Genomic DNA, 24,933 nt, shown 5'->3' with positions numbered 1-24,933 from the left:
TCCATCCCAACCCACCCCTTTCCCCATTTTACTTAAAAGAAGTATTTTTAAACGTGATAATTTAGTGTAATTGTGATTTGTTTCTATCGTTCTGTTAGGAATGCAGGTGTAAAATAGAAAAGATTCCCTTCTTCAGTTATCATCAATTTAAAGGTTGATCACTAGCCTTCTACAATAAAAGAAAAATTAGCAATGGCAGTGAAAAAGGCAAACAGATTTATTTAAGTTTCGTTTTGTACAAGAGCCTTATGGAATGAAGATACAGACTAAAGAAAAACTGATAACAAAACTAGGAAATTTAAGGAATGGGTGGGGTTGAGATAGATGGAGGCAATAATGGAGTGGGAACCCTGATCAGTTTTGTACTTGTAAATTGTCATGTAGAATTAAAACCCTTTTGTGCAACTATTGAAAGATGATGAAAATAAATTTAAAACAATAGGGAAGTACGTCCGTTTACATGTTACTTGATGAAGAGAAACTATTTATGTAGGAATTTGATTATAAGACAAAAGGATTATGAACTTAGTAAAATAACCAGGGAGGAATTTCCCAAGCCTCTTTGCTTAGACTACTCTGCACCCCTGTCTGTGTCTTAGAAAGAAAGAGTGGTTCTTCCTCCAGCTACTATAAGGGTACCTGTAGCATGAAAATCTTGTGACTGACTGTAGAAATAGGTTGGAGAATTCTTTTGTGGCTTGATTCAGGATGAGGAAGATCATCCTTTCTTGATTATACTATTTCTTTAAATACCCATTCTGTGTCTTAAAATACACATTCTGGGAGTAATGTTCCAAATGCCTTAGGAAGAATAGATCAGGCAGATACAAGTGTAAACAATGACACAGATTTTTCTTAGGGAAAGGTGATAAACTAAGGACGTTTAAGTGAATGAGCAATACCTGTGAAAGACCAAAGAAACAAAGCAAGATTATGGGGAAAAAAGTTGGCGAAAATGAAAGGAAAGAAGGAACAATAGACTTTATGTCTTGACTGAAAGCATATAGCACAAAATGAGATGCCTAAAAAATGACATCATAGCATGTAGATACTGGTATCAGTCATGTTTAGATTGTGTTTAGGGAGGTAATTAAGATGCTAAAAATGAAAAAAAAAGAGAGAGAAAAACCATAATGTCTATGCAGATTTTGAAACTGCCAAAAATGAAGAGCTTAGTCCTGAAAGAGGAAATGACTGAGTCAGGATTTAAAATTGTCAGAGGATGAGCAAGAACTTAGAAATACTGAAAATTCTTCTTTAGAGCCACGGGAAGGAAAAGGGAGAGAAGGACAAAGAATCATGTCTTGAGAGGGAGATGAAAGAAAGGCAGTTGGTTAATGCAAGAAGGTAAAGAAAATCTGAATGATGGGATTCAGGAATGTGTCATTTCAAGAGAAAAAAAAAAGTAAAGCAAAACAAAAACAAAATCCAACTTTTTGTCATATGTCCACTTCAGAACAGACAGTGCTGTGTGTAAATGCAACTCTCCTCGAGTTGTGGCTTTCTGTTGGAATGGCCAGAAGCACTTTTGGCTTCTTGCTGATATTTCAGACTGCTCTTGCTGAAGGTGAAGAACTTCCCTTTGATTGTTGGTTATTTTTATGTTTTGTTTCTTTTGATGTGAAACTCTGTGAATCTTCCCACTGTCACTTTCACTCACAAAGATGTGGCCAAACTTGAGAGGTACTTACATTTAAAAAAATCAAAGCAAGGCAAAAGAAAATGGAACAAAAAATGGAGACTGAAAAAAATCTTCCTTTTAACGTGCTTTAAGTGTGTATTTGATCAAAGTCTTAGGGTTTGTTACCTTTAAACCATTTAATCATCCTTACTTAAAATTTTTATGATAAAACATTAATTGTTTTTTAAATTGCAGACATTGATTATGGTTGTTATAGCCTTATTTTTGAAATAGAATAAATTCAAATGCTAATAGGAGAAAGTGACTTAGAATGTAAATATGTATTTCAATTTTAGCTACAAAGCTAGATAATTTCATTAATTAGAGTTTCTGTGCTTTGTTATTGGAAACATAATTTTGCTATTTAATACACCTTAAATTTTTCATCTATTTTTATTTGGCTATGATAGTGAGCAGCAATTATTTTTAAGTTCTAAATTACAGTTAAAAAAATTGACCTTCAAGGCTGAACTATAAAATACTGTTACTTCTTATTGCAAACAGTATAAGTATGAAGGTCCCTGAAACCAATTGCATTTTCAACAGTGTAATTTTTACCCCTTGACAACCGGCCATCTTATTTATTTATTACACTAGTTTATAGTAGCAGCAGACCATTCTCTGCCTTTCTCACAACCACCAGAAAGAGGGATAATTTACCAGTGAATAATTTGTTGGAGGTGATTTATTGTGTCATTCTTGAAAGCTCATTTTGACTGAGTGACCTTGGCCGTTAATATTTGGTCAATGCCAAACACATAATAGAAGATAAATATGTATATAGTTATTCATGGTATATGGAGATACAGCATAAATTGTGGTTGATAAGATAACTGATAAGACTCACTGGTACTTGTGACAAAGAAGAGTATCTCCATGAAGAAGGCCATGGTACTAGTTAGCCACCCCCGAATAAGACAGCCAGAAAAAATAAAATAGCACCACACCCTTGAGCGTGGAAGCAGAATAAAAAGTGGAGCTTTTAATATTCTGTTTTCTGTCATCTACTTCACCCATTTGTGAATGTGTAAAACAATAAGATAAAATAATTAATGACTTTATAGCACTAATGATTTTTGGCTATTTTACTTTGTCAAAATTCTGAATGCTAATTATCTTGGATTATTATCAAAGTAGCATTTGACCAAATAAAATGAAAGCCCATTTTCATTTGATCAGGCTATGTAGACATTATTTAGTGCAAGCAAACTCAGCAGGATATATAATTCTGAACAGTGTGGCTTGTTGCCACCTCCTGGTTGTCTTGATAAATATCAAATAGTTGTTGGCATCATTTCTGTTCATATTTCGAATAACTGACACTGAAGATTTGATTGGGGTTTTCTTTTGCTTTTTTTTTATTAGCTCTAATAGTTCATTAAAGCCAGTCACTTCATTTTAGAAGAAGAAATAGTATTTCAAGGTGAAGATGCCCCTAAGACAAGTATCCTGTGTCTTCTTCAATTTACAGTTTGAATTTTTAAGTGTCACTTGGTCCTTTTCTGCAATCACAAGTGATTGAGACCTATCTAATCTGTTTAATTTTCTTTTTGAGCAATAGAAAGTGAATTTCCCAATTGGCAAAATTAAGTTATGGGCAGTACAAATTGAATGACTCTAGTTCTCAGCCCATCTGTCTCCAATCTTGGTTTTAATTACTACCAGTTCCAGCTCTGTGTGGGCCTATTTGTGCACACAGAATAATCAGTGGGCTTGTTCCTGATGTTTTGAGCTCCTTAACAAGTCCAGGATAATCTGCCCTAGGTTGTATCAATTCTAAAGAAAGATATTCTTCCCATGGGAATTCCAATCATGATTTGACCTGAATAGGTCTTTCTGAAAATGAGTATTATTTTATGTAATTAGAAATTCAAGGCATTCCATGAGAAATATCTTAGCTTGATTGCTTAAATAGCAGAGGGACAACTTTATAAACAATTGTCAATCCACTGTGTGTTAACTTCTAAAAAGAGATGGTCTCAATGCTCATTGGACTTTTCTGTGAATTCAGACAGTATCACTATATTAAAGATTGTGTTTTATATTGATAATCCACATGCAACCCAACAAAAGATTGAGGAAAGCTGGATCACTAGTAAAACTTGATTTCAATCCACATTGTTAGTAATATTTGTTTACTTAAGCTAGGATTTCTCCCTGCCTCCTATTTTTCTTTGAACTAACATTATTATCAGATAGCCTCCATCAGTTTTTATTCCAGAAGTGTGGTTCCTTTTGTGTTCCTCAGAATTGTGCTTCTTCTTTTGTTTATCTCCTGCCTGCCAATTTGCAGCTATTCATACAGATTGCCTTTGTGATCATCCTTTCTGTCCTTGCTCTCAGCTTCTCCCACATTTGCTTTTTGCATTACATTGATTGCAATTTGTTTCTGACTTCTCAGTTTTCCTACTTTGTTATAATAATGGTCTATTGTACTACATTTTTCTTTCTACCTGTGTTTTCAAGATAGAGCCTTGTGCCTATGACAGTAAAGAGCTATCCACCCTTATTTTATATATACTGTCTCACTTGTAACACTTCAAAGTTTATATGCATCTCTCTCTCTCTCTCTCTCTCTCTCTCTCTCTCGATTTCTCTTTCTTTCTTTGGCACTCAGGCTTGTAATCAGGGCCTTGTACCCTTGCTTAGCTTTCTCTCTCAAGCCTGGTGATTTACTATTTGAGCCACAGCTCCACTGCTTCTTTTTGGTGATTAATTGAAGATAAGAACCTATGGACTTTCTTGCTTAGGCTGGCTCAGCTATCCTCAGATCGTATCTTCCTAAATAGGTATACAGATGTGAGCCACTGTTGCCTGACTTACAGAAAAATACTTTTGCAAAAGGCCTTGAGTTTTAATTTTAAAATAAAAAATGAAAAACAAAACAACAAAAACAAACTACCTGAATCCTGACATAACATAGCGCTTATGTATTCTGACTGCCATGTTGACCAATTTTTGTTTGATTTTTGTTTGTGGGTTTTTCCTCCATTTTGTAGTTTAGCCAATCTATATGGTGTAAAGTCACATATATTATTAAATATACAATTGAGCCAGGCATCCAGGATTCACGCCTGACATTCTAGCTACTCAGGAAGCTGAGATCTGAAGATTGTGGTTCAAAGCCAGCCCTGGCAGGAAAGTCCATGAGATTCTTGAGGCCTTGGGCCTTGAGCCCCAAAACTCAGGGACAGCACCTCTCTATGCACACAAACACCCCAATTACTATCTGCCTCGGGCAGACAATTCTAAGAAGAATCATACATGAAGACAGTTCATTTGAGAGCAATTTGCACAGTTTCTCAGCAGCTGATCATGTGCTCTCTCGCACACGGTGCTCGTGCACTCTGTGTTGCATCTGTGAAACATGCAAGGAGCTCTTGGGTCAATTTCTCCACCAGGCCAATAGACACTGGTGGGGGAATTTATTTCATGTAGTGTTGAAAATTTTCTTAGATTTGCAGCTGTCTTGGCTCCTGGGAATATTGGATAATTTCCAGCATGTAGGCATAGTTATTTTAAGTAATATCCTTTTATTTGTACATTGTTAAATCAGTGTTAGATTACTTAAATATCTGTAGCTCCCTAGTCTCCAAATTTCTTTCTCTATCTGAGTTTTGTTTGTTTAATGTCTTTAAGTACCTGAGATGATTCATTGAGATTAATCATAATGCGGGCAACATGAATCAGAGAAATGGAGGATAATGAAGAACTATTGTTTCCACTTGCTAAAATTGTATTGGCAATTTCTTTCTTTTTCCTTAGTAATGCCACAGATGTTGTGAAGATACTATTATATAATACACACATACCCAATAACTTCTGTTCTGCCCTTAACTGTTGTATTATTCAGAACATAAATCAAAGTATTTCTTGACACTAGAAATCAGTGAAGTCAAAGCTGTGATTGTGCAATTGTTAGCACCTTTAGAACTATGATAGACTCATCCATAGAAGAATAGGTTCTGTGAAATGCTATGAAGGAATGTCTTTGTTTGTAATATAAACATGTAGTTTTAAAGTATGTGCAGTATACTTCTCTCTTAATTTAAAAGAAAATTGACAGGGCTTTAAGAACTACCCTCATAAAATGGAAACGGAAGATGCAAAAGTGAATATTAAATACAAATCTGAAAAATTTTAGACTATGAAACTCTTAAGGGACCACAGTAGTAGACTGTAAAACCACTCTTTATAATAGGACAGTTATAGCTGGGGGTTGAAGAGATAAGAATTGACAGCGTGGATGTAAACCCTACCTATGCCAGGGGCATAGATCAGGGAATCTCAGTTCAAGGCCAGTCTAGGCATAAATGTGAAAGCCTTGCGCTAATCAATACAAGGACAGTGGTATATGTCTGTCATCTCAAATAGATAAGAAATATATTTAGTTTAATCATAGTCCAGGATAGTCCAGACATACCTGTGCAAGATTTTTTTAAGTAATGAGTGATAGATCACTTGCTTAGCAAGCACCAGGAAAGATCCCCTGCCTCTATCTCTACTATCTATCTATCTATCTATCTATCTATCTATCTATCTATCTATCTATCTATCTATCTATATCTATAACACAATGACATATACATGACAAATATGTGACATATAGGAATATATGTATACACACATATATGTATACACACATACATATATACATACATATATACAAAATGTATGAGTTGTAAAATAGAATGAATACATAGGGGTTTATACCAATAAGACACCAAGTTATGAAGTGCCTTGTTATAATAGTAGGTCTGTGCATAACTCAAGTGCATTTTAACTCAAAGAGCTGACCTAAGAGTTAATTCCAATTTAAAGATTAAGGAATTCAGTCTCATAGAGATATTGAATCTTGTCCAGAAATATGCACTGAAGAAGTCACAAGTTAGAACATGAACCAGGCAAGAATTCCTTGTATATACCACAGAATACAAGTCTGTCAGATTCCAAGTCCTGAACTGTCTCATGAAGCACACTCTCAGGGCAGAATGCTGAGTGAAGACCTTCTAGAAGTCAAGAAATTCCCTTAGTGGGGAGAATTTGTCACCTCTAGTACATTTTAGACCCTTTTAAAGATGGAATGCAGAGATCTCAAAATCTACCCCATATCCCTTGTCTCTACTGTTGGTCCCTCCCTTCCTCTCATCATTCATCTATCTGCTTCTTTTCTTCTCTTTACTAATATTGTTTTATAGTATCCAGCTCTCTTCTTTTCATTAGAAGAAACTAATAGAATGTAATAGTTTGAAGTTAAGGACTACTTATAGGAGTACTGAGGGAAGAGGAAAAGAAGATGTGAGCATTATTTGCTGGTTCTGTCCAGTGGAAGCTATGTTGGTAAAGAAGGGATTATTGATAATATATATTCATACAACCAATAGATGTGAGGAGTTTGATTGACAGACTCAATAAACTCCATAATTTCTTCCATCCTGTGATTTGAATAGATCTGAGAGTACATTTTAGCTTGAAGAAGTTTTGATTTACAAGTCAAAGGGCAATTTCTACAGGTAGATAACAGGCTATCTGGATGTAGTAAAGAGTGAGGACTGGGGAAATGGGTACTTTCAAAAGGAACAGGTGCAGCAAGGTGAGAGGGGTAGAGGAATAAAAGGGGAAGAGGGGAGAACAGGCAATAACTCCTTGTATATACCACAGAATTGAAAAATATAAGGGACAGGGTGGGTTGAAGGTGGTTGAAGATGTTGAGGTGGTAACACAGATCAAGCTGCATTGTACACATAAACTGCTTTGTGAAATTGCAAAAAAAAAAATCAATACGTAGCCTAAAATTAAGATGAATAAAGGAAGTAGGGGATGGGAGTTGGGAGAGATGGGTGAGAACATTGAAAAGGGTGAGATTGATTAGGATGCACTGTATTCATACACAACTCTGGTGAATGGTGTACAACTATGTACAACTACTTACATCTGTAAATAAAAATATTCAAAAATAATAAATAAATAAAATGGGCAAATGAAAAAAGAAAAGATTAGGGGAAGGAAAGAATAAGCATTTATTCTGTGTTTGGGCAGGATCATTGTGTAATGTCAAGGACTTAGCATCATAAGCCTTTACTCAAACACAAACGCAAACATACAAACCAGCGGTTTCACTTTGGCATCAGGCTTTCCATACCCACATCATCCAATCACTCTTCCTCTACTTCTCTAAGCTCCCATGGGGCTCTCATGTCCCCACAGTTTAGGGGACATGCTTTTTCAAATGCTTTAATCTAGATAAAAGACCAGACTTTGCAAGAGCTTGAGATATCTTTGAATGTTTGATAATACCACAATCTGTTCCTTAAGTTACAGGCTTTCCCTGAAACATTCTACTACACAATGTTACTCATCCTCCCAAGCATTTATGTAACATGACATTTACAATTTTTGTAGATTTAACTCTATTTGGTCTATTTCTAAGTAGATCTGGAAAAATCTGAAGATTAGAGATCTAATCTTAGGTGTCATTGCTTATTTCCTAGTACTTATAGAAAATAGGGATTTATAAGAGCATAAATGCATTTTACTTTGAGATGCAAATATCCTGGTTGAACTTTAGAAGTGAATTTCAGTTGTCTCTCATAAGATAAATTTAGCAAGCAGTTTTAATTATTTGTATTATGTTGCTTGAATGTTAATATTTCTGTAACACCAAAGGCTTTTCCTCAAGAACAAAGATATATGAAACTCATTTTAAGTTATCTATGTAATTCTTGTCACTTTATCCTATCGTTTCCCTTCTTTAGTGTCAACTTATGGAAAGAAAATATAGCTCTAGATTCATAGACCTTACAGAAGAGGATCAAGAATTCTCCTTAAAGTAGATTTAGGGAACACTGTACTGCACTTCGTAGGTCACAGACGTTAAAAATGATAATGTAAACTTTTGAGGATAAACTAAAACATACCACAAGAGTATTTATTTCCATGGTTTTCAAAAATATGTTGGAAGGAACTTGTATTTCTTTTTTGTACCCTAGTAATAATAATTGCATGCATAGTGAGTTGTGCATTTAGAAAGTAAAAGGCCAATTTTCCATTTTCTCCAAAGATACAGAAGAATAGGATTAAAATCATTTACTGGAGACCACTTGGGTAGTAATTAAGCAGACCAAACTCTTATCTGGTCTTTGATACCAAATTCCTGAAATTTAGACTCCACGTATATAACATAAAAATAACTGTAAAAATTTTCCCCAAAGAAATATCTATTTTCCATTTAGTTTTTTTGGCCCTAGAACTTGATATTTTTAACATTTCAGATATTCCCAGCCTTCATTTCACACTATGTTCTGACATTCAGTAGGCCTATTAAATTGTTATATGTATATCTATATAAATAGATATACATATATATAGTTTTTATGGATTATTTGTAGGAAATATTTTAATCAATTTAGTTTCATTTAACATACGTTACCATAAAATAGTCTCCTCTTTTTGTTCAGCTCACTGAATGGTTTTATAGACATTGCTTAATATAATAATATATCTCAAATTAGATAATATCTTCTATTTCACCATTGAATCAACAAATTTTTTGATAAATGGCAACTGCAGAAAAGCTATTGTGTAAGCATCTGGTGATATAAACGCAAATAAAATGTAATTGCTGATCCTGTGGGATTCTTTTCCATCATAAAGACAAGACAAATGACGTAGAGAAGGATAACAGTATTGCAAATGCTAGGATAAAACTATCTAACACACTAATTCATTGATTGAATGATATGCCTGGTGAAATTCTAGGTGCAGGTAAATGACAATGAATAAACAGACCTTCATTTCCTCCCCAACAGAAATCAGTCATTTAGGTCACAAATCTTCTCTAGAGAGAGTGACATTTTTTCTGGGTCTTATTTAAAGTAGCAACAAGCTCTAATTGACAGAGACATGACTAGTAGGAATCTTTGAAATGATATATATCAAAATGATTGAGTGAACATTGAAAGTAGAACTCCTGTTCAATTTGTAACCTCATACCTGAGAAGTATGGTGTGGTCGGCAGATTTCTATTATCAGGTTCTTTTCTGGAACCAACTGGTTCCTAAAGCTGTCAATTTCCTACATCTACACTACCATGAGGGATAAATTCATTTAGAGATAAATAAGGTAGAATGGTACAATTTGTCTCACTTGATTCGGTAATAATGGCTTCAATTCTGCAGTGTATGTTAGATCAGAAGAGATTTTTCTTTTTTAAATGGAAGACTCTCAAGGATGTCAAACTTGTTTTTTCTGTTGTTCAGTCTTTCTATTCTACTGAAGTCTAAATGTGCCTTATTCAACTTACTCTGTCCTTATGCAAAGATATTTCCTTGAAACTTTAACTTTTGTGAACAGCCATAATTTAAGAAATGAGTTGTCCCCATAAAGAGGTCCTGTTATTTGGATGCTATGGTTTCAAAAATGAACTAAATACATCCTCTTGTAATGTCAGGTTTTGTTGTAAAACAGAATAAAATAATTAATTAATGTCTGTGTAATGCACGTTAAAACAGTAAATGTTAAACACTTGCAAACTACTAAAATACACTTTACTCATTAACTTTAGTGAACAGAAAGATACTTCAAATACTATTTCTTCTACCATAATCGTTGACTAGACTTATAAAAATATAATACCAAAAAAAGTTATTATATTCTGGTAGAATGTTCCTTGTAAGCCTGGATGTATATGTCTTTGCTAGCTTTATATAATGGATTCTTTCTTTCTTTCTTTCTTTCTTTCTTTCTTTTTTTCTTTCTTTCTTTCTTTCTAGCTTTATATAATGGATTCTTTCTTTCTTTCTTCCTTCCTTCCTTCCTTCCTTTCTTTCTTTCTTTCTTTTTTTTTTTGGTCAGTTGTGGGGCTTGATCTCAGGGCTTGGGCACTGTCCCTGCGCTCTTCAGCGCTCTACCACTCGAGCCACAGTGCCACTTCCGGTTTTCTAGTAGTTTATTGGAGATAAGAGTCTCACAGACTTTGCTGCCCGAGCTGGCTTTCAACCGCGATCCTCAGATCTCAGCCTCCTGAGTAGCTAGAATCACAGGCTTGAGCCACCAGCGTCAGGCTTAATGGATTATTTCTTTACATCATTTTCTTTTATTGTTCCTTAGACATTTTATAAACATACCATACTGGATCTGCTTTCATTTAGTGAGAAACTTCTGGCCTGTAGCAATCATTCTATTAGAAGTTACTGATCAGACTGCGGCAGTCTCATTTTAGGTATCAGCTCTGCCTTTAACTGTTTTTTTTTCTTTAATTAGCATATGTCCTTTGGACAGTGTTTCTTAAACTACAGAGCACACAGACTGATTCAACAGGCATGTTAAGCTAGACATTCCTGAAATCTACTCCTAGACAGATTGAACACTTCTGGGAATTTGCATTGTCATCAACACCAAGTGTTGGGAGAAATGGTGACATTTGTACATTTCACATGGAAAAAGTTGACCTTTCTTTTATGTTATCTTGAATGAAGACCCCCTAATGCTCCCTTTTATCCTTCCATTTGCCTACTTCAAATCCTCACTCTTAGGAGTGCTGACTTAGATTTCCCAGAAGATATTCCTTCTTCACCTAGGGAGGAAGAGACCCTCTGCCCCTTTGTGGTATAAGTAGTCCTCAGTCTTTGAGATGCTGGTTCTTCCAGGCTGGGTTTAGCAGTGGGAAAAGAGGGCTGCCCACTCATATCGCCTGGGAACATCAAAGGGAAATGATGTAATTTGTAAGTGTTCATCATTTAATTGTTATAACAAACCTTTGAAGTAGCTTTGTTTGATTACTTTATTATTATTACTTTCATTTTACAGTTAAGGACACTAAGAATAGTAACTTTGAGTACAATGTGCTAGAGCAGGCAGTTAAAGTCACTTGACCAAAACCAGGGATGAATTAGAGGACTAGAGTTTCTTTTCTCTAAAGAATGACTGTGGATCTTTACGGAGTATGATTATTATAAGAATGGATTCCAATAACTAACTCTCCAAAATAAGAAAAAAACAAAGCAAAAGACTAATCATTTGAAGAGCAAAACATAACAATGTAAAGTTTTTAGGGCAATCTTTGGTAGATTTCATAGTTTCAAGTTTACATTACAGAAAATTTCTAGTAAAGGTAAAGAATCTACAGGCATGTAGAGATATATCACTCCATATCTCTACATATCACTACATACCTCCTAGTCTCAGAAGAAAAGATGGCTTCATATATGGTTTCCCCCAAATACAGAATTTGACATGGTGAGCATGAATGCTTTAATTTAGGAAGACTAGGGGCTGGGAAGGTGACTCAGTGGTAGAGTGCTTGCCTCGCATGCATGAGGCCCTGGGTTCGATTCCTCATCACCACATAAACAGAAAAAGCTGGAAGTGGTGCTGTGACTCAAATGGTATAGTGCTTGCCTTGAGCTGAAGAGCTTAGGGACAGTGCCCAGGCCTGGAATTTAAGCCCCATGACTGACCAATGAAAGACTAGGTTTCTTAACTTGTACTGTATGTTACTTATTGACTTGTTACATGTTGCTTAACTTTACTCTCAAGTTCTATAATACAGATGTAAGGTGTGATAGATATCAAAGGAAAAGGAAATAACTACATAGAATTGGGAAATTTTGAATAAGATAATTAAAATCTGTGATGAATATTAAATAAGATAATTATGTACAATTCTTGACATAACTTCTAGAGCACTGCATGCTTTTTAAAAATATTATTTTACTGTTTTTGTATTGAGGGGTTACTGTTTCATAAGTCAGGTAATGGTTGCATTTCTTTCTGTACAATGTTTCCCTTCTAAAGCAAAACATACTTTAATTATCAGTTTCACTTTACTGCAATTATTATTAACAGTAACAGTGAATTTATTTTAATAGAGTATAAACAAGTTTAGATGGTACTTTGGACAGAATGAATATATCATCAATGTTGAATTGATGTTGAAGCTTTGCCTTGTGCCAGGTGAGATTTAAATACATAAAGCTTTGCTTTTGGTAGGCCACAGAAAGAAGAGAATTGCCTACAATAACCCACTCAGTCTTCAGTGGTCTGGTGGTTTGTACCTTAGAGGCATGACTATTTTGCCACATTGAGAATGTCTCCTCTGAAATGGGCTCATTTGTTTCCACCAGGTGATCAGCCTTGTACTCATCAGCTGCTAGACATGGCCTCACGCCTGCGGGAGAGTACTGAACTCTTCCAGTCAAATGAGATGCGACCAGCTAACGACCCCAAGGAGAGAGCCCCCACCCGGGTCCGCATGCTGAATGACATCCTCCAAGACATGGAGAAGAGCTTTCTGGTACAACAGGTGCCACCAGGGTTTTACAGGTAGGTTATATACACCATCAAGTGTATATATATTCCCTCAATCGGAGTTTTTATTTAACTTCCAAATTGTGTATCTTCTGAGACCATAGCACTATCTAATGAAGACTATAAAACAGCTAGCATATTTATGAATTGAGAATCAGATCCCTCCTCCCAAAAGAAGCTCAAATGTATGTGCATGTCTCTAAGTATATAGTACATACACACACACACACACACACACACACACACACACACACACACACACACATGCAATAGAACTTTGTTGAGCAGTATGACATCAAGTATATCACATAGAACATGGCCAGATGATTTTGGATGAATTTCAACGAGTCAGATATGACATGGTTATTGAAAAGCCAATGGAGTTAAAGTTGTAATGGAGAAAATGTACTTAGCTAAGTGGCAGGAGTGAGGATCTCAGGCTATTTTGTACTGTGAGACCATATCTACAACCTTATAGTTAACTGTAAAGGCTATCTTTTATGAGGATGGCAACCAAGCTTAGTATTCAGATGAGACTAAATATAGATGGTTTTCAAAATAACTAAAGATGTAGGAATATTTGTCTAGAGTTACAAGAGAGTACATTTTATTTTTGAAGTACTAGGGGAGGGTTATCCCTCAAAATCTCATGCTTGCTTACCAATTACTTTTCCACTCCAGCCATGCCAATCCTTCTTATCTTTTTAAGATATCTCTCATTTTGCTTGAGCTGGCCTTGAACTTGTAATCCTCCTACTTCTACCTTCCCAGTAGCCAGAATTACAGGCATATATCACACATGAGGCTACAAGAGATATGTTAAAAATTATCCAATACCAGGGGTATTAGATAAGAATATATAGATTACAAAATAAGTACAACATCCTTCTGCTTTTAGGGTGTTTTTGATAGATAGGAATTTTATATCTTCCATACATTTATTCAACTGAGTATTGATTCTTTTACAGGCTGTAATACGTATATATGTGAACATATATGTATATGTATATGTTAGGATATATAGTATATAAACAACATATTGCAATTGAAAGTACAAAATAATTTCTATACACTTAATATATGTCAAATTAATGTCAAAATGCACATATACATATATTTGTATCTACATGTATATGTATGCACATATGTATGTGTATATATACATGTATATATACATAGATACAGAAACATATATGTATGTACACATTTATATACTTATATATCTATGAATGAAAGTTCAGGCTAAATACTCCTCTGCTCTTTGCTCTCCCTGGCATTTCTTTGTTCTTTATCCTTAAAGTTTCTCACGATAAGCCTTAGGCAAGACAAAATGCATATGAGCAAAGGTCATTTTGGAACAAAAGAACTGACATAAGGGTATAAAAATCTTAATTATACATGAGAAAGAATCTAAGAAACAATGTTCCTGAATGACTAATGATACTGAGTTTCTTATAAGGTATTGATGCTCTGTCTATGTAAATTTCAGGGTACAAGCTGGGTCTTGAAGCACTTGCTTATTTGGGCAATATGAGGTTTAGGTTGGTGAGCTTTGCTCCCAGCTTCTGTGATGTAGCAAGCACTTAATCCCTCTGTATCTCTTTTTAGTTTTTATGGCAATGACGGTGTTTGAACTTAGGCCTTGAAGTGACTCATCTTGCTTGCTCACAGCTGGCACTCTACCACTTGAGTCAAGTGTCTACCCAGGCTCTTTGCTGGTTATTGTGGAGATGGAGTCGCTCAGATTTTTCTGTTGGGCAGGCTTCAGACTGCAGTCTTACAGGAAGCAACCTCCTGGGACTCCACATCTTAATTTCTATACTTATCAGAGTAGGAAAATTATGTTTTAGGGTACATTTCCAAATTATTCTGTTTCCTTCACTTATCAAACTAAAACAACAAAATTATACATGAAGATATTAGTTTGGTATAGGATGAGGTACTCAATTTTCCTCATTTGCTCTTGTTGGCACTTAGCCTCAATGTACAAGATCCTTCTATAAAATTGAATTATCTCTCTGCATTTTATTCCTCTTTTAGCAATATGTATGAACTTCTTTTGAATTGATAGAGAAGCAATTGTCTACCCCTCATTGAATACTCATTAAACAAGTTTTTTCTGGTTATTATGATTACAACGAATCATATATGTCAAGTTTGAAAGCTTTAATATGTTGATGGTTAAACAATATTGTAACTAACATCAGAGATTTTTTAAAATATTGAAATCCTGTAGGTCAATATTTTGGCACTATATTACATTTTCATTTATTACAAGGTCGCTCAATTTCAGGGTCAAATGGTAAGGCTGTGTTTAGCTTTGTAAGAAATTATCTTCAATAGTGATTGTTACAACCAGGTGCTGATGGCTCATGCCTGTAATCCTAGCTACTTAGAGGGTTATGATTCAAAGCCATCCAAAGCAGGAAACTTCCTGTTCTCTTATCTCCCATTACCAACTAGAACTGGAGCTAAGACTCAAAGTGGTAGAACACTAACTTTGAGCAGAAAAGCTCAGGGAAAGTGTCCAGGTCCTTGCTTCAAGAGAGAGAAGGAAGGAAGGAAGGAAGGAAAGAAGGAAGGAAGGAAGGAAGGAAGGAAGGAAGGAAGGAAGGAAGGAAGGAAGGAAGGAAGGAAGGAAGGAAGGAAGGGAGGGAAAGAAAGAAAGAGAAAGAAAGAAAGATAGAAAGAAAGATAGAAAGAGAAAGAAAACCGTAGCAGTTACATTTTTCCTTCAGGCTAGCACTAAATTGGATTTTTGTATTGCTCCAATCCAAACTAATATTTGCTGATGATACTGATTGCCATTAGATTTTTGGGGGGGGAGTCCAGTCGTAGGGCCTGAACTCTGGGCCTGGGAGCTGTCCCTCAGCTCTTGAGCTCATGGCTAGCGCTCTACCACTTGAGCCACAGAGCCACTTCTGGGTTTTTCTTTTTGCTTAAGTGGTGCTGAGGAATCGAACCCAGGGCCTCAGGCATGCAAGGCAAGCACTCTACTACTGAGCCACCTTCCCATCCCCTGCCATTAGATTTTGTAAGAAGTACATTTAAAAAATATTGTAAAGGTGATGTACAGAGGGGTTACAGTTACGTAAGTCAGCTAATGAGTACATTTCTTTTTGAACAGTGTCACCCCCTCTGTCATTTTCTGCCAATTTTGCCCCCCCATCTCAACTCCCTCCACCAAAATGTTCATTTCCAACATAGTGTCGAGTAAGTATCACTGCTGACTTGGTTCACCCTTTCTTAGTGTATATTTTTTATTGTAAAAATACTGTACAGAGGGGTTACAGTTACATGAGTAAGGTAATGAGTACATTTCCTATTGAGCATTGTTACCTCCTCCTTTGTATTTCCCCTACCATCCCTTCCCTCTCCACCTTCCCAACTCCTCTCTTTGCCTCCAAATTGTAAAGTTCATTTTCAGCATAGCGTCTTGTGCATCTCATTGTTACAGTGGGTCAAACTGTATCCTTATTTCAGCATTTGTTATTTCTCTTCCTCTCTCCAAACTAGAAAAATGTATATAACAAGATGCAGTGAATCAAATACAGTGAAAACAGGGGTTATACCATGGAAGAAGAACTACAAAATAAACAAAAACAATGACACAGTACATCATAAATACATTAAAAACAACAGCAAGAATAATAAAACCTCTTGTGTCTCTATCATGGGTTCATTTTGCTTAGCATCATCTTATATGGTCCTTTGGTTGGTTCATCCTTTGTCCCACAGTTTCTGTGTTCCCCCTTCCCCTCTCAAAATCAGATAAAAACAAAGAGTACAGAAAACAAAAGCAGCTACAAAAGGAAATAAACCCAAAGAAAAAAGGAAAGAAAAATTTAAAAAGAACCACCAATCGTACAATTAAGAAACCTCTCGTTTCCATTTCTTGGAGATTCTCGAGGAAAAAAGCTCAGCAACAGTGCTCCAGCCTTGAGTAAAAGCCCCGTGATGGACAAAAATGTACATTTGTATCTAGCAATTTCAATTCACAATTGCTTAATGGCATATGATATTGAACTACTTTTGATATGCTAATTTTCCATCCCTACGTTTTCTGCAGAGATATGGTTTTTTTTTTTTTTTTTTGATGGTCCTGAGGCTTGAGCTCAGGGTTTGGGTAGTGTCCTTGAGCATCTCTGTGCTCAAGGCTAGTGCTTTACCACTTGAGCCATAGCACAGCAACACTTTCAGTTCCCTTCCTCCCTCCCTCCCTCCCTCTCTTCCTTCCTTCCTTTCTTCTCCCTCCCTTCTCCCTCCCTCCCTTTCTGTCTCTCTGTCTCTCTCTCTCTCTTTCTTTCCTTCTTCCGACAGTCATGGGATTTGAACTCAGGGCCCGCATGATATCCCTAAGTTCTTTTGCTCAAGAGCTAGCACTCTACCACTTGAACAACTTGAGCCACAGCACTACTTCCACTTCTAGCTTTTTCTGAATAGATAATAGTCTCACTGACTTTTTTGCCCAGGCTGGCTTCAAACCGAACTCTTTACATTTCAGCCTCCTGAGTATCTAGGATCATGGTGGGTGCAACGTGTGCCTGGCTTCATTCTGATTATTTTGCTTACTTGCTTCTTTTCTTTCTAACTGTTGAGTTTTAATAATTCTTGTTATAGTTTAGATATCCATTATTTATCAGTTAAGTGTTATGCAAAGGTGTCCTCCTAGTATATAGTGGACCTTTCATTCTATTCAGTATCAGTTATGGGCCAGGTGATTTTAACCCTCATGATCTCTAGCTTACCAACTGTGCTTTCATTGTTACATTCCGAAAGCGATGATCAAACCCAAGGTCTCCAAGATTTGCTTCTGCATTGTCTTTTAGATGTTTTATTTTCATAATATAAATAGGTGGCTGTAGATTCAGTAGTTTTGTCCAGAATTGTGCAGTTTTTCCATATTTTAATTTGAAGGCTATCTTTTCTGTATTGAATTATTCCATCTCTTTTTCATGCAATTTACTATTAATATTGCCATTTATTGTCAGCATAGCACCTTTCAACAAAAGATCTTACAGAAGATCTTTAACAGAATGAAACTGTTAATGCAGAAAGAGATTTGAATAGATAAATTTGCCTTTTCTACTTGGATAACATGTTTCAAATTAATTATCTATCATATCTATGTATTCATTGCTTATTTTTAAAATAAGAAATCTCAAAGGGCTATCCATATTAAGATAAAAATTTAATAAGATATGAGAAAATTATTTATAAACTGTAAAATCCTATACAAGATTTACAAAATAAAAATAATTGTATAGTACACTACCAAGGAAGAAAATGTTTTAAAATCAAATGACACCCAAATTTATCCCTCCCTGCATCACTGCAGTGATATATCTTTCATTTTTTTTAAATTTTGAATATATCATTCTTAATAAACATGTACTGATTGCTTGCTCTCTGGAGAATTTCAACCGTTTTGGATGAAAACAAATATTCAGTTAAAAAAAGCAAATAAACTGAGTACCAGTGGCACACATCTGTAATCCTTACTATTCAGGATGCTGAGATATGAGGTTCAAAACTAGCCTGGGCAGAAATGTCCATGACCCTCTTATTAACCAGCAAAAAGTCAGAAATAGAAATGTGGTCATATGTACATAGCTTTTGAGATTTTCTACTTGTCCCAGACATATGCAAGTTGCAAATAATGGAAACCATGGGAACTATGTTTCTTTGGGCCTGGCTTACTTCACTTAATATATTTTTTTCCAAGTCTTTCCATTTCCTAACAAATGGGACAATGTCATTCTTTCTGATGGAGGCATAGAATTCCATTGTGTATATATACCACATTTTCTTGATCCATTCATCTACTGAGGAGCATCTGAGTTGGTCCCATATCTTAGCTATGATAAATAATGCTGCAATAAACATAGTTGTGCTGGTAGCTTTAGTATGGTCTTGTTTGTGATCATTTGGGTAAATGCCCAAAAGTGGGATTGCTGGGTCATAGGGGAGCTTTTTGTGGAGTCTTTTGAGGAACCTTTATACTACTTTCCAAAGTGGTTGAACAATTTTACACCAACAGTGCAGTAAGGTTCCCTTCTGTCCACATCCCCTCCAGCATCTGTTGTTATTAGAGTTCTTGATTATAGCCGTTCTAACTGGGATGAGGTGGTATCTCAACGTTGTTTTGATTTGCATTTCTTTTATGCCTTTGGAGGTTGAGCATTTCTTCATGTGTCTATTGGCTATCCTTCTTTCCTCTTCAGAGAAGTTTCTCTGTAAGTCTTTAGCCCACTTATTTATCGGGCAGTTGTTTCTTTGAGGGCTTGTTGATGGGGAATTTAATTTTTGGAGTTCCAAGTATATTTTAGATATGAGACTTTTATCCAATTTATGGCTAGTGAAGATCTTCTGCCAATCCATGGGTTTTCTATGCTAGCTATGTCCTTTGCCATGCAGAAGGTCTGCAGCTTCATACAATCCCATTTGTCCAATCTTTCTTTGATATGACCAGATAAGCTGAAGATAAGGGAAATGAACCCCAAGATAGGGACACAAGTGTTTTTTTCTTTCTTGATATTGTTTCTAACGTATTTATAAGGTACCATGTGATTTTTTTGTTGTTTTGTATGTCCGTCCCCCATGGCATAACCCCTGTTTTCACTGTATTTGATGGTATAATTTGGGGAGGGGAAGGAAAAAACAACATGTTTAAGTAGAGATACAGGTTGAACCATTGTAACAATGAGATGTACAAGACACTATGTTGAAAAACCGAACTTTACAATTTAGGCTGGGTGCAGGGGAGGGTGGGAGGGGGAGAGTAGTTGTGGAATTGGGAGGGAAGGGATGGTAGGAGAAAAACAAAGGAGGAGGCAACAATGCTTGATAAGAAATGTACTCATTACCTTGGTCATGTAACTGTAACCCCTCTGTACAGTATTTTCACAATAAAAAAACTTATTTAAAAAAAGAAACAGGAATGTGGCGTAGTGTTAGAGCACTAGCTTGATTGAGAACCTGAGGTCTTGAGTTCAATCTCCAGTATTAGAAAAAATACTAAATGATGTCTAAATAGTAATTCCAAAATAATTTAAGGTAGTACAACTGACAAACGTTTTCCAGTCTTTAAAGTTCACAGTCTTGTTATGTGAGATAAAGTTTGAGATCTGAACTCCTGTAAGATGTTTTCACATTTTGTGATTGAAGTGTATTGTTTGTGTAAGAATTTGGGCAAGCTTATATTAACAAATTGCTCCTAATTCCTGGCCAGTAATTTTTGCAAGGTGTGAAGGGATGATTTCTTTGGCTGATGTGTTCTTCCTGTTATTTTCTTTTCCTCTCACTCAAACATGAACCTATATTTTCTTAAAGTTGTGAGAGAAGAAAGCATTGTCACATCCTTCCTTTTCAGGCAGAGATAGTCTTTGATATTGTTTACAAGTAGGAAAAGCAAGGGATTAGCAAAGGTTTTCTGTCAAAAAGAAGCTCTAATATTTGAGTACAAGTTATAACAACATGACCTGGAGTTCATACATTGGGATAAAATAAATCAGTTAATCTTTCTACACAGGTAAAGGAATATCAATTACACAGAAAAAAGCTAATAAATATTTTTTCCCTCCACATCCTCTCATTTTCTCCTCTCTTCTCTCTTCTTTCTCCATCATTTTTCTCTCCCTGTCTCTCCGCTCACTTTTCCTCTCATTCACAAATGGACGCACACACATATACACACACATACACACACTCCTGTAGCACTAACAGTGTAAGTGGATCTTTGCATTTCAATCCTTTCAGTGTGAAGCGTGAAAAATTGAGACCAAATCAAACATGAATCAGTGTCTAAAGCCAGCTATCAAGGAGATATGAGGACTTGGGGAAAGTGACTATCCTTAGCTTCCATTATAAAGAATGAATTAAAGATATTTATTAACTTTAAAAGAAATGGGTTGAGCATGTAACAATATTATTACATGTTTTCCTAAGCTTGTAGAATTTCAGCTTCATCTTGAGTAAGTAGACCCTAGAGGCTCTCTAGATAGTCATATTTCTACTCTATTTCTTTAGAGGATATGTCTGAGTATCAAATGGTGGCCATAGTCAGGAGGTTAGGGAGAAGGGTTTACTTGTAATTTAAAGAAAAGTATCTGGACATGAACCTATGTATTTACTTGTGTGTGTTCACATGTTCACGTGTGTGCATTGTGTGTGCATGTATGTGCATGTATATGAGAGTGAATGTGTTTGCATGTTTGTGTGAAAGAGAGAGTGTGAGAGAGATTGAGAGAGAGAAAGAGATAGGCTTGTGTTCTTAACAAAAATATGAGGCAAGCACCAGTGGCTCACACCTGTAATCCTAGCTATTCATGAGGTTGAGATCTGAGAATTGTGGTTCAAAGCCATCTTGGCCAGAAAGTCTATGAGACTCATCTTCAGAAAAAGCTGGAAGAGGCACTGTGGCTCAAGTGCTAGAGTGCTAGCTGTGAACACAAAGAGGCTCAGGGACAGTGCCCTGGGCCTGAGTTCAAGCCCCAGAACTGGCAAAAATTAAAATAAATAAATAAAAAAGAACAATGTGGCAGGCAGCAGATCCATAACAAAGGACTTCCAGAGACAGCTAGAATGGCCTTGTGAAAGTTTAGAGGACTATTTCAAGTGAATCCAAGCAAACACAATTTTTTTGTTCACTTTCTTGAAAACAGGAAAATAGCAGTGTAAATGTCAGGATGTTTCTGCCTTGAACTGAGAATAAACAAAGCAAGCAATCCATTAAAAGCAGTTTCAAAATATGGAAGCTCCCCCACCTCTGTGTCTGAAAAATGTTAGATCTAATTTATACTTTGGAAAGCACAAAATGAAGAATTATGCAAAACCAGTAAAACACACATTTCTCAGATACTCTGTGATCAGATTTCAAGCAGTATATTCAGTACATATAATTGATCCTAAAACCTTGCAGATATTGAACCCAAGACCCACCCCCCCCAAAAAAAAACCATTTCAATAAAACGGAAGTCTTATTATACAGTTTTCATGCTGTTTTAATTAAAGGTAGTTATATAAGAACTAATAAAACCTCATGCTTGCTGTTGGATCAGGATAATGACTGCTTTGTTCTGGTTGTTCCTTTATTTTAGTGATGAGTGGGTGGTCTGAATGGAACTAAAATCCCCCCATTGTATTCCATGTCATTAATTCTATCAGTAATGACTATGTGGGGGGAGGAAACTAATGATTAAGAATTACCACAAAGCTTTGAAAATATTTTATAAAAGCGACTGCACAAAAGAATCTTTATCTGAATAAAGAGATTTAGAATCTGTACGATGTAAAATTTTCAAAAGAATGTTGACAGCTTGGATCAGGCACCAGATCTTTGCATTGTGATCATTATATACATACTTTTCTATTTTATGAATAAATGCATAAATTAGCTTTATATACATGTCTTTCCTATGTTAAGTTTCCATTTCTAAAAGAAGAAAGGAAAGCTCCAAATTTTTGTTTTTGTTTTGGTTGGTTGTGGGGCTTGAACTCTGGCCCTGGGCATTGTCCCTGAGCTTATAAGCTCAAAGAAAGTCTCTACCACTTGATTCCAGTTTTCTGGTGATTAATTGGAGAAAAGAATCTCATGGAATTTCCTGCCTGGGCTAGCTTTGAACTGTGATCCTCAGATCTCAGCCTCCTGAGTATCTAGGATTACAGGTGTGAGCCACCTGTACCTGACAAAGCTCCTAAATTTTAAGACAAACAAAATTATTTACATTCCAGCCTCACTTTTTGTCATTCATTTTGTTAATATTTAAACAAAATAATGTGTCTCATCAGCATGAAAGATAGCATTCACATGACATTTCCCTAGCCACTTGTTTAAATTTTCAGTTGAAATCAGGAGGTGATGATTCATGACTATAATCCTAGTTGTTCAGGAGGGTGAGCTCTGAGGATTGCAGTTAAAAAGTCGTGAGATTTTTTTATCTCTTATTAACCATCATAAAGCTGGAGTGGAGCTATGACTTAAGTACTAGAATACTAAGGATAGATGCCCAGGCACTAAGATCAAGTCCTAGTACCAGCACACACACACAAAATTAAGTTGACTATGACTCACTTATAAAGGTAATTAGTGTGAGAGCCTAGCTACTGGATGAGGAAAACAGAAATCCATGCACGTATTCTGTTTGGATTTTGTAGCAGTTTGTCAATGTTACGTGGCTTCTCATATAAACTGAGAAGATGAAAGGACTTGTGGTCACATTGGCAAGGCAAGAAGGGTAGCCAATCTGAAAATCAAGACAAGCTTTATTGTTCCCTTTTCACACACATACATAAAGTACTTTTTTCATCCCTATAATCAATTACATAAAAAGATAAGCCACTGGTTCTCTAAAGTTAGAGAAATATTAGGAAAGGAATATTTTAATATTTTAAAGTCATAGTTTGACTTCTGATTACTTTAAAACTGCATTCTAGACTTTAATAAAGAAAGTTGATGAGATCTGGGTTCTTCATGAATCCATGCTAGAAATGTTTACCTTTGCTTCTTTCTCCTTTATTTTTCTATTTTATTATCATTCTGGCATCTTCCAATAGTTTCATATATACAAGTATCCAACAGACAGTGTGATATAAAGATAATTAAGTGAAAAGAATATCCATGCTATTTCCTTTGTGTCCGCTGAAGCATGGAACAACTTATTTTGTTAAAAAATGGATTTAAGTGCTATGTACATCATGCTTAGTAGTTCATAATCTCAGGAATAATTTTGCTCTTGATGATAAATAGATTACTAGTACCAGCATTTTCTTCTTAAGATATGATATGCCTTTCCATGTAGGCACCTGAAAATCTTAACCAATTGTCACCTAACAATCTTTGTTGTTACTTCTGATCCAATTTTTTTCAAGTGCACAGGACTACATGTTTTAACTAATAAAAAAGGCAGATGAATTGATAGTTCTATTGAGAAGGCATCAACTTGAAAATTTATGAAAACAATAAAAGGTGCACTACAAAGTACTCACCCCATCATCTATAAAATGATCACATATGGTAATATGTGATTCATATAATAAAATGAAAAATAAAACACTCATATTATATATGGTAGGATACTACTATTTCCTCACAATCTTTCTCCTCTCTATTTACTTATTTATTTATTGGCGTGTGTGTGTGTGTGTGTGTGTGTGTGTATGTGTTCTAGTCCTGGGGCTTGAACTGCAGTCTTAGGTACTGCCCCTTAGAATTTTTGCTCAAGGCTAGCTAGCACTTGAGCTACAACTCCACTGCTATCTTTTTTTTTATTGTGAAAATACTGTACAGAGGGGTTAAAATTACTTAGGCAAGATAATGAGTACATTTCTTATCAAGCATTGTAGCCTCCTCCTTTGTTTCCCCTTCCCATTCCATCTTCCCCCCACTCCTCTACCCAACCTACCCCCCCCCCACCAAAGCTGTAAAGTTCATTTTTGACATAACGACTTGTATGTCTCATTGTTGCAATGGGTCCACCTGTATCCCTATTTAAATGATTTGTTTTTTCCTTTCCCCTCCACAAATTATAACAACATCAAATACAGTGAAAGCAGGGGTTATACCATGGGGAGGGACATACAAAGCAACAAAGAAATAATCTTAAAAATGTGTTAGAAACAATCACATGAAAGAAAAAAAAAACATTTGAATATATATCTTAGGGTTCATTTCCCTAACATCAACTTAACTGACCTTTTCTGCTTGACTCAGACATATACTAGTTATTGCAAATAAGGGAAACCATGGCATCTTTTGGCGATAAGAGTCTCACTGACTTTCCTTCCCTAGATGGCTTGGAACCACAGTCCTCAAATCTCAGTCTCCTGAGTGTGTAAGATTACAATCATGAGCTACTGGCACCCAGCTTTCAATCCTTCTTTGTCAGACAAATTAAACTGAGAGGGGAAAAACAGAGAATCTAGGATAAAGTTAACCTTATGAGAAT

General features: G+C 35.8%; 1 protein-coding gene across 1 annotated transcript in view; it reads left to right on the top strand.

Annotated features, from left to right (window-relative positions):
• Naaladl2 (N-acetylated alpha-linked acidic dipeptidase like 2) overlaps positions 1-24,933 on the top strand; it is a 910,349-nt gene that overhangs the window by 864,120 nt on the left and 21,296 nt on the right. Inside the window, exon 13 of the mRNA XM_042678909.1 lies at positions 12,805-13,003. Coding sequence (XP_042534843.1) covers positions 12,805-13,003 — 199 coding nt within the window. The remainder of the gene's footprint in view (positions 1-12,804; positions 13,004-24,933) is intronic.

This window comes from Dipodomys spectabilis, unplaced genomic scaffold (assembly GCF_019054845.1).
Source record: "Dipodomys spectabilis isolate Male_0828 unplaced genomic scaffold, ASM1905484v1 ptg000050l, whole genome shotgun sequence".
Taxonomy (NCBI): Eukaryota; Metazoa; Chordata; class Mammalia; order Rodentia; family Heteromyidae; genus Dipodomys; species Dipodomys spectabilis.
This window is presented reverse-complemented; position numbering and strand designations above follow the sequence as displayed.